Raw genomic sequence first — 11,073 nt, 5'->3', positions numbered from 1 at the left:
TCACATTTCCTGGGACAGTTTAAATTGGGAAAGTTCCCAGTTCCTCGAAGAGTTTAACCCGGGAATATTCACATTTCCTGGGACAGTTTAACCCGGGAATATTCGAATTTCCTGGGGCGGTTTAAACTGGGAAAGTTTCCAGTTCCTGGCACAGTTTAACCCGGGAATGTTCACATTTCCTGGGACAGTTTAAACTGGAAATATTCGAAATTCCTGGAACAGCTCAACCCGGGGATATTCCGTTCCTTGGAGATCCTAACCGGGGAATGTTCACATTTCCCGGACAGTTTAACCCGGGAATGTTCCCAGTTCCCGGGACATTTTGACCCAGGAATTTCCGCATTTCCTGGGACACTTTGAAACAGGAATATTCGCATTTCTCGGGACATTTTGGACCAGGAATTTCTGCATTTCCCGGGACACTTTGGACCAGGAATATTCTCATTTCCCGGACATTTTGACCCAGGAATATTCGCATTTCCCGGGACACTTTGACCCAGGAATATTCGCATTTCTCGGGACACTTTGACCCGGGAATGTTCACATTTCTCGGGACACTTTGATCCGGGGATTTCTCCTTTCCCGGGATACCCAGCGCCCTCTCCACCAAACCCTCCCCAAACCGTCCCGCGGGAGATTTAACTCAGGGAAAAACGGGGAAAAAAACCGGGGGGAAAAGCGACTTTTGAGCATAAACCCCCAACTCTGCGGAGCCCCCGCAGCAAACCCCAACCACGCCCAGCCCCAAACCGAGACAGAACCCAAATAAAAAACCCCAAACCCCTCCAAGACCCGCCCCAGAGAGCGGAGGGAAAAGGGAAAAACCCCACACGAGAACGCGCGGGGAGTTTCTCCTTCCGCCCCTATTGGCCCCAAAACTCCTTTTTTTCCCTCAGAATTTCTGTCAGAACCACAAAGTCCCCAAGTCCCGCCGGGAGAGCGCCTCCGTTACCTGCTCGGCTCCCAAATCCTTTTTCCAGCGCCCTCACGCTCGGGGTGGCTCCTTCCAAAGCGACTGGGGCGGGAGGGGGGGGCCGCTGGAAATTTGGGGTTTTCTCTCCCCCCCCCCCCCAAAAAAAAAGAGAATTTTCACCTTTGGGGCGCGGGTTTTATTACCCGCCATATTTCTAATATTTCTATTATTAATTCTACTTCTCATGGGTGCCCCTGAAGGTTTCTTGCAGGAGTCCGGGGGATTTTTGCCGCCAGACGGTCTGCGGAGATTTGCTGTTGAATAACAATGGGAAAAGGGATAAGTATTTCAAGAAAAGGAGTGATTAATGATTTTCTGTATAATTCTCGCATTTTTCTTGCCTTCTGTCCGCTCCTAATGGCTGTGAACTTTCGGGTCCTATAGAAATCTCCTTTTCTCCCCCTTCCACCCCATTCACGCTCCCCAGCCTTGATTTGCCCCCACAGACCCCGCATTCCTGCCAGCATATGTTTCTCTGGGGTTTTTTTTTATTTTTTCCCCTTTTTTTCTGGTTTTAAACACCCATTTTTGGCCATTCTCAGGAGCCCCCTCCCGAAAATCGCACCCTCTTCCCAGGCAGATCAAAGGGAGGAGCAGCGGAACAAAAAACGCAGCGGCGACCAAACGAACCAGGCCCAGGAACACAAAGACAGAAAATAAAGAAACTCGCGAGTTTCGCTCTCGCCACCTCTAAAACCGCGAGAATTAAACCAAAATCCGGCCAGAAATCCCTTTTTTTTTTTCTTTTATTTCTTTTTTTTATTTTTTTTTAACATCACATGGAGCAGAGCCTGCACCATGTGACCGCACGAATATTATTTATTTTAAAGCATTAAAAAGTGAAAAAAAAAACACAAAAAAAACCTCAAAAAAAATCACGCGGCTGGGGTTTGTGTGAACGGGGGGCGGCGGAATTTTGGGGGGAACAATTTTTATTTATTCCAGAGGGTGCGGGGTCAGCTCGGGCAGCCGGGGCAGGGATTTGAAATCTCCCAGCCCTGCTTTGTCTCGGGATAAAGAGGGGCCGGGATCTGGGCCCTGCTTGGGATTTTTGGAGGATTCTGTGAATGTTGAACAGAACTTTACAACATTATTATTATTATTATTATTATTATTATTATTATTATTATTATTATTATTATTATTATTATTATTATTATTATTATTATTATTATTATTATTATTATTTTTATTTTTATTTTTATTTTTATTTTTATTTTTATTTTTATTTTATTATTATTTTATTATTTTATTATATTATTATTATTATTATTACGACTACTCCTACTAATACTATTACTATTAATACTATTATTTTATTTTACTATTAATACTACTATTTACTATTCATATTATTATTATTTTATTTCTTTCTATTTTCATTCTTTTTAGTTTTATTTTTATTTTATTTCTTTTAATTTTTATTATTTTTATTTTTTATTTTATTTTTATTTTTAATTTAATTTTAATTTTTTTAAAAATTTTTATTTTAAATTTTACTTGATTTATATATTTATATTTATATATCTATTCATAGCTATATTTTATATTCATAGCTCTCTGTATTCATATTTACACTTTATATTTATACCTCCACTTACGGCTACACTCACACCTATCCTTACACGTATATTTACACTTAAACCTATATTTACCAGACTTTTATTCCTATTATCATCATTATTTCAGGCCCCAACGCCCTTTCCTCCAGCTGCCTCCACCCCCTTGGAGAACAATAAATTTGGGTTTTTTTCTCCGTTCCTAACCCAGAACCGCGCCGGTTTTTTGTGGGTTTTTTTGTTTTGTTTTGTTTTTTTTTCTCTCTCCATCCTTTCCTACCCGAAAAAAAAGAAAATGAAAATTAATACAAGAGCTGCGGCTGACAAAAGGAGCCATTTGTCTTCTTGATTATCTATTTGCTTGTCAGGCCCTGAGCTATGGCAGGAGCGGCTCCTTTTGTGCACCCCAAACCCACCCAGAGCCCCCCGAACATCTGGGCCCAAATTGGACTCATTAATGCGGTAACTACCCCGGAGAAGGAGGGATTTCAACCAACAACAACGACAACAAATAAATAAAATCATTAAAAAAAAAATAATAGAAATAAATACAAGCGAAGAGATCTCCGGAGAAATCCGAGGCAGCAAAGCGCTAATGAGCGGCCGCGTTTGGGCTGGGGGTCGGAAAAGGAGAATTAATCTGCGCTTTGAGCAAATAAATCATCATATCTGGGGCTTAGCGCTGCTTAGGGCTGCTCAAACATCTTTTGTTTTCATTAGGGGGCTGCGGGCGGCGCCGCTGACAACGAAAGAAAGCCCGAAAAGAATCCCCCGAAATGGCGAATAAATGAATGTGTTTATTTTTGCACCCCATAAATAACCCCAGCCCGGCCGCGCCCCCCCAGAAGAACCACGCAGGGGCAGCTTTGGGATCGGAATTTATTTCTGAGCAGCGTTTTTGGGGCTTTTTGGGGCATGTCCAGGTAAATCCGGACACCCCCGAGCACGAAGGGGGTGGAGGAGGCGGGGGGGGGCAGGGCCGCCCCTCCCCCAGGCCCGAAATTCGCATTTTCAGCCCCAAACCGGGGCAGGGAGGAGCTTTGGGGCGCTCCCAGTTCATCCCAGTTCATCCCAGTTCATCCCAGTTCCCCTTCCCTCCCCACCCCCCTCACTCGCAATGAACCTGCTGGGTTTCCAAAAAACCCCAAATAAATCCCAAAAAACAGGGTCTGATCCCGCTCCGTTCCCTTCATTTTTTGTCCAACACCTCCTTGACCAAACTCTCATTTGTTAAATTTATTTTTTTCTCCCTGATATCGCAAAGTTCTCAACTCCCCAGAGGAGATTTTGGGGTTTTTTGTTGAGTTTTGGTCAATTTTTTTTGGATTTTTTTTTTTTTTTGCGCCTCTCCAATTTCTTCTCTTTGGGACAAGGGGGCAGAAACTTCGGGGTTGGGAAGAAAAGAGAGGAGGGGAAGGAGGAAGGGGGAGAAAATTGATAAAGAAATAGGAAAAAAAGGGAGAAAAAGGAAAATAAAGAAAGAAAAACAAAGGGAAAATAAAGGGGAAAGAAAGGAATTAAAAAAGGGTGAAAAAAGGGGAAAGAAGGAGGGGGGAAGAAAACTGATAAAGAAAACTTTTATAAAGAAGGGAAAAGCAGAAGAAAGGGGAAGAAAGGCAAAAAAACCCAAAGAAAAACAAAGAAAGAAAAAAAAGAAAAAAGAAGGGGAAAAATGACAAAAAAAAATTTTTAAGAAGATGGGGAAAAGGGGGGAAAAAGAAAAGAGAAGAAACCAAGAAAAAAGGGGGGAAAAAAAAGAAGAAAAAAATGAAAAAAAAATAAAAATAAAGGGGGAATAAAGGAGGGCAAAAAAAAAAAAAGGGAAAATGAGGGGGGAAAAAAAAAAGAAAAAATGGAGGAAAAAAAAAAAAGGCCAAAAAGGGGGTGGTGTGGAAACCGCAGTTGTGGGGAAGGAGCTGAGGCTCATTTATTAAAGCGGGCGCTGCTGTCGGGGTAATAGCAGACATAAGGTCCATCCTTTGTACGGGAGAGTAAACATGACAAATGGGGCCGAGCTCGGCGTGATTAAAGATGAAACAAGGATCCATCGCAGCCAAATCCCAAAAAAAAACCCCAGCAGCCTCCCCTTCGCCGGGCTTTGTGCTCAGCTGAGCCCAGCGCCGGCCCCGCGCTTCGCATCGGGGTAAAAACCACCGAAATTCAAATTATTGGGGGCAATGACCAGCACCCGCCTGGCCCTGTGGGTCAAATTTGGGTTAAAATGATCAAAATTCAAATTATTGGTGGGAATAACCAGCACCTGCCTGGCCCTGTGGTTCAAATCGGGGTAAAAACGATCAAAATTCAAATTATTGGTGGGAATAACCAGCACCCGCCTATGTGGGTCAAATTGGGGTAAAAACGATCAAAATTCAAATTATTGGTGGGAATAACCAGCACTTGCCTAGCCCCGTGGTTCAAATCGGGGTAAAAATGATCAAAATTCAAATTATTGGTGGGAATAACCAGCACCCGCCTATGTGGGTCAAATCGGGGTAAAAACCACCAAAATTCAAATTATTGGTGGGAATAACCAGCACCCGCCTCACCCTGCGGTTCAAATCGGGGTAAAACCGATCAAAATTGAAATTATTGGTGGGAATAACCAGCACCCACCTATGTGGGTCAAATTGGGGTAAAAATGATCAAAATTCAAATTATTGGTAGGAATAACCAGCACCCGCCTGTCTATGAGGGTCAAATTTGGGTAAAAATGATCAAAATTCAAATTATTGGGGGGAATAACCAGCACCTGCCTGTCCCTGTGGTTGAAAACAAAAATTTCAGATGATTTGCCATAAATAATGAGCACCCGGTCTGCCCCCGCTGTTCACATCAGTGTAAATAATGACAAAAATTAAAATTATCCCATTTCCTGCTCTGCACACCCCAAACACGCACGCACATCCATGCGGGCGGTTATAGGGCAGCAGACCCTCTGTGGGGTCGGGTTTGGGATCCTCCTCCTTGTGGGATCGGCCTTTGGGATCCTCCTCCTTGTGGGATTTGAGTTTGGGATCCTCCTCCTTGTGGGATCGGCCTTTGGGATCATCCTTGAGGTATTTGAGTTTGGGATCCTTGTGGGATCAGCCTTTGGGATCCTCCTCCTTGAATGTTCTGCCTTTGGGATCCTCCTCCTTGTGGGATCGGCCTTTGGGATCCTCCTCCTTGTGGGATTGGCCTTTGGGATCATCCTTGAGGTATTTGAGTTTGGGATCCTTGTGGGATCGGCCTTTGGGATCCTCCTCCTTGAACGTTCTGCCTTTGGGATCCTCCTCCTTGTAGGATCTGCGTTTGGGATCCTCCTCCTTGCGGGATCTGCTTTCAGGATCCTTCTCCTTGTGGGATGTAACTTTGGGATCCTCCTCTTTGTAGGATCTGCCCTTGGGATCCTCCTCCTTGTGGGATCTCAGTTTGGGATCCTCCTCCTTGAAGATTCAGCCTTTGGGATCCTCCTCCATGTGGGATCTGTGTTTGGGATCCTCCTCCTTGCGGGATCTCAGTTTGGGATCCTCCTTGAGGCATTTGCATTTGGGATCCTCCTCCCAGTGGGATCTGCCTTTGGGATTGGAGGAGGAGCTGACCCGATCTCGGCGCTGGGGGATGAGGAGCAGCCCCGCCTTTCCCCACGGTTCAAACAATCATTAAAATAATGATAAAAATTAAAATTCTCACATTTCCCTTCCTTCACCCGCACGAGGTCACACCCCAAACTCGCACCTACGTGCATGGGGGGCGGTTATAGGGATCGAGTTTGGGATCCTCCTCCTTGTGGGATCGGCCTTTGGGATCATCCTCGAAGGATTTGAGTTTGGGACCCTCCTCCTTGAGTATTTGTGTTTGGGATCCTCCTCGTTGTGGGATTTGTGTTTGGGATCCTCCTCCATGTGGGATCTGCCTTTGGGCTCCTCCTCCATGTGGGATCTGCCTTTGGGATTGGAGGAGGAGCTGACCCGATCTTGGCGTTGGGGGATGAAGAGCAGCCCCACCTTTCCCCACGGTTCAAACAATCATTAAAATAATGATAAAAATCAAGATTAAAAATTAAAATTATCGCGTTTCCCTCTCTGCACTCGCTCGAGTTCACGGCCCAAACACGCACACGCATCCATGGGGGCGGTTATAGGGTGGGGGCCGGTCCATGGGATCGAGTTTGGGTTCCTGCTCCTTGCGGGATCTGCCTTTGGGATCCTTGCTGGATCTGGCTTTGGGATCCTCCTTGTGGGACGTGACCCTGGGATCCTCCTCGAGGGATCTGGCTCTGGGATCCACCTCCTCCGTGTGGGATCTGCCTTTGGGCTCCTCCTCCTTGTGGGATCGGCGTTTGGGATCCCCCCTGCAGGATCTGGCTTTGGGCTCCTCCTCCTTGTGGGATCTGCCTTTGGGATCCTCCTTGTGGGATTTGCGTTTGGGCTCCTCCTCCTCCTCCTCCTCCTCCTCCTCCTCCTCCTCCTCCTCCTCCTCCTCCTCCTCCTCCTCCCTGCGGGATCTGCGTTTGGGATCCTCCTTGCGGGGCCTGCAGGGCTCCGGAGGAGGAGCCGGACCTGACCTTGGTGTTGGGCAATTTGTGATCCTTCTTCCACTTCATGCGGCGGTTCTGGAACCAGATCTTGATCTGGCGCTCGCTGAGGCTCAGGGCGTGCGCGATCTCCAGGCGCCGGCGCCGCGTCAGGTACCGGTTGTAGTGGAACTCCTTCTCCAGCTCCAGCACCTGCTGCCGCGTGTAGGCCGTGCGCGAGCGCTTGGGCTCCGCGCCGCACAGCCCGGGGGCCACTGCCCGGGAATGGGGGGCACGGGGGGGGAAAGAAAGGGGGGGAAAAGGTGTGAGAATAATAAAAAAAAAATGGAGAAAATATGTAGAAATATGGAAAAATAACGGGGGGGGGGGATGTGTGGAAATATTTAAAAAAATGGGGGCGAAAGATGTGAAAATACCAAAAAATGAAAGATGTGAAAGTACAAAAAATGGAAGATGTGAAAATACAAAAAATGGGGGGAAAATATGTAGAAATATAGAAAAATAACGGGGGGGGGGATGTGTGGAAATAAAAAAAAAAAAGTGGTGGGGAAATATTTAAAAAAAATGGGGGTGAAAGATGTGAAAACAGAAAAAATGGGGGGGGGAATATGTGGAAATATAGAAAAATGGGGGAATGTATAAATATAGATAAATGGGGGGGAAAGATGTGAAAATATTTTAAAAAGGGGGGGGAAGATGTGGAAATATAGAAAAATGGGGAAAGGTGTGGAAATACAAAAAAAATGGGGGAGGAAGTTGTGGAAATATATAAAAATGGGGGGATGTGAATGTATAGAAAAGTGAGGAGGGAAAGATGTGGAAATACAGAAAAAAGGGGGGAGAAGATGTGGAAATAATTTAAAAAGGGGGAAATACAAAAAAATGGAGGGCAAAAAGTGAAAATACACACACACACACAAAAAGGGGGAAATATTTGGAAATACAAAAGAATGGGGGGGCGGGATGTGAAAACACGAGGAAAAGAAAAGGGAGAATATATTAAAACACACAAAAGAAAGGGAAAAAAGGGAGAAAAGATGTGAAAACACACACAGAAAAGGGAAAAAACGAGGAGAAAACACCAAAAAAAAAAAAAGGGAGAACACACAGAAGAAAGGAGAAAATATAAGGGAAAAATAAATAAAAAAGGAGGGGGAAAAAAAGAAAAGCAGAATTACCGAGCCGTTCCTTTAATGGGTTCTTTCCCCCCTCAAAAAATCACAAAAAAAGAAAAAGAAGAAAGAGTAGAACCGTCACACATCCTTTGGAAGGGGAGATTTGCTTTTTTTAAAAATAAATAAATAAATAAATAAAATGGAAAAGTTCTAAAAATGCCCCCAGAGCCGCAGCGCGGATCTCCGCCTCACGGCGGGCGCGGGTTCCTGACAAACTCCAGGTTTTCCCAAGGCTCCCCCCGGCCGCGCTCCCCGCGCCCCGCGCGGGTGGAAATTCGCGTTTGCGCGCCCGCAGCTCTGCCGGAGCAGCGCGGAATTATCGCCGAAAGTTCCGCCTGCGCGCTGGGCAAGGGGCGAGCGCGGGGGCTGCGGGTTGGTAAATGCCTCCTTTAAAAAAAAAAAATAAAATAAAAAAGGGGGGAAAAAATAGAGATATAAAAAAAAAAACAGGAGGAAAAAAGGGAGGGGGAAAGAAACTGAGGGAAAAAAAAAAAAAAAAAGAGGGCAGGGGAGGGGAAACCAGTAAAACTCGACTCAATCCGCCACTTAAATACAAATTACCAAAACATAAAACTTCACTTAGGAAGATTCAACAGCCGTAAAAAAAAAAAAAAAAAAAAAAAGTTAAAAAAAAAAAAAGCAAAAAAAAAGCAGCAGCAAAGTAGCCTGGAAGAAACCGGAGGAGGATGGTAACAGAGACTTCAAAGGCACATGGCCAAGCAGAGCAATAAAAATTTATGGAGGATGTAATTATAGCGCTCTGCAAAGCGGCGCTCGTAAATCTCCGCCGGGCGCTCCTTTCACAGCCTTCCCCGGGCCGCGAGGTGCTGCTCCAACTATAAAGCGAAGCCCTTTTCCCTCTGCCCGCACTCACCCGAGCTTACGTGGACTTTTTTCATCCAGGGGTAGAGCACGGGCTCGGCGGGGCCGCGGCTGCAGGCGGGGGCCGGGCTGGGGCTGCGCGGCCGCGGCTCGGCCGCTCCGCGGGGCTGCGCGGAGCCCGGGCACGGCGGGTACGGCTGCTCCGCGCAGGCGGCCCGCGGCTCGTGGTACATCGGCTCATGGTGGAAAGAGCTCTCCCGGTGCCTCTGGCCGCCGTAGTATTCCGGCGAGTGATTGGGAAGGTAATCGCTGTGGGAATATTCTTCACAGGGTGGGAACTTGGGGTCCACGTAGTTGGAGTTGATCAGAAACGAGCTCATGGCCATGAATTTCTTGGAATGGCGCGCCCGAACGCGGGGGGAAGGAAAACAATTCTATCTATCTCTATCTATATCTATATATCTCTATCTGTATCTATATCTATATCTATATGTATGTCCCTCTCGCCCTCCGTTCTCTTTCTCTGCTTAAAATTTATTCGTGCGCCCCCCAACCCCCCCCGCCTCCCTTTGGTGCTTTTCCTGTTTGGCCGAACCCTCCTACTTTACTGTCAAGTGAACAAAGTTGGCTCCATGTGACAGCGCGGGCCAATGGCGAGGGCCACGCCGAGCCCCGGATAAGGAAAATGAGGAAACCTGCGCAGCCCGGGCTCTGCCGGGGCCCCCGGCATCCCCGGGGAGGCGCTCGGGGGGCGCCCGCTGCCCTCCGGCCGCCCCCGGTCACCCCCGTTCATCCCCGGTCACCCCCGTTCATCCCCGGTCACCCCCGTTCAGCCCCGTTCACCCCCGGTCACCCCCGTTCAGCCCCGGTCACCCCCGTTCAGCCCCGGTCACCCCCGTTCAGCCCCGTTCACCCCCGTTCAGCCCCGGTCACCCCCGTTCACCCCCGTTCAGCCCCGTTCAGCCCCGATCACCCCCGTTCAGCCCCGTTCAGCCCCGATCAGCCCCGATCACCCCCGTTCAGCCCCGTTCAGCCCCGGCCGCCCCCGTTCAGCCCCGGTCACCCCCGTTCAGCCCCGTTCACCCCCGATCACCCCCGTTCAGCCCCGTTCACCCCCGTTCAGCCCCGGTCACCCCCGTTCACCCCCGTTCAGCCCCGTTCAGCCCCGTTCAGCCCCGATCAGCCCCGATCACCCCCGGTCAGCCCCGTTCAGCCCCCGTTCAGCCCCGGCCGCCCCTCGGGGGTGTGTCCCGGGCTGGGGGCGCCGCGCCCCCCCCTCAGGAAGGGAATAACGAGAGCGCGGCCCGGTACAAGCGGAATTTCCAAGCGGAATTTTCCGGGGCATCGCGGCGCTGCCTCCCCCCGGCCCCCGCAGGCGCAGCTGAGCCGCGCTCGCCACCCCCGGGCCGGGGTCGCCGCCCCCCGAGCGGGGCTGGCAGAGATGGATGGGGCCGTGGCCGGGGATCGATAGGAAACGCGGCGGCGAATTCGGGGTGAGGGGGACCCCAAAACCTCCCCCGCGAGAGGAGCGCGGCCGCCCGGGCGGAGCGCGCGTTGAGGAACGATTATGACAAAAAAAATTGCGACGAAAACGATCACAAACCAAATTAACCCGAGCCCCGGCGCGGCTTGGCCTCGCCCTGCCGGCCATGAAGAGGCTCTAAAAGGCTTCGAGACCCCCCTGAAACCCCCCAATTCCTGCGGGCAGAGCCCAAGGGCGCCCGAGGAAAGCGGCGGCGGCAGCGAGGGGATTTTATTGATTCCCGACTCCGCGCCAGCGCCCAGACCACACAAATTAAAGCAAAGCGGGCGAGCCCCGCTCTGAAACGGCAGCGACGATGCCCGCGACCCCCAAATGCCCCAAATGCCCCAAATGCCCCAAATGCCCCAAATGCCCCAGAGCCGAAATCCCCCCCGGCAGCTCCGCCGTTATCAGCTCGAGCCCTGATAAAGTTTTATCGCAGCAGCGCCGGAGTTGAGCTGAGGTCAAACCCGAGGATTTCTTTGGAGCCCTAAAGCGCTGTT

At 49.1% G+C, this 11,073-nt stretch overlaps 1 protein-coding gene across 1 annotated transcript; it reads right to left on the bottom strand.

The window, feature by feature from the left end:
- Nucleotides 1–6,652: 6,652 nt before the first annotated feature.
- On the bottom strand, nt 6,653–9,778 carry HOXB4 (homeobox B4). Its single transcript, XM_066566943.1, is given in 5 exon segments — nt 6,653–6,713; nt 7,053–7,305; nt 9,101–9,440; nt 9,657–9,676; nt 9,679–9,778. Coding segments are annotated over 5 exon segments (774 nt in total).
- Between the last annotated feature and the right edge of the window lie 1,295 nt (nt 9,779–11,073).

This window comes from Molothrus aeneus, chromosome 28 (genome assembly GCF_037042795.1).
Source record: "Molothrus aeneus isolate 106 chromosome 28, BPBGC_Maene_1.0, whole genome shotgun sequence".
In the NCBI taxonomy this organism is placed as follows: Eukaryota; Metazoa; Chordata; class Aves; order Passeriformes; family Icteridae; genus Molothrus; species Molothrus aeneus.
Note: the sequence above shows the minus strand (reverse complement) of the source record. Positions and strands in the feature narration are given on the sequence as shown.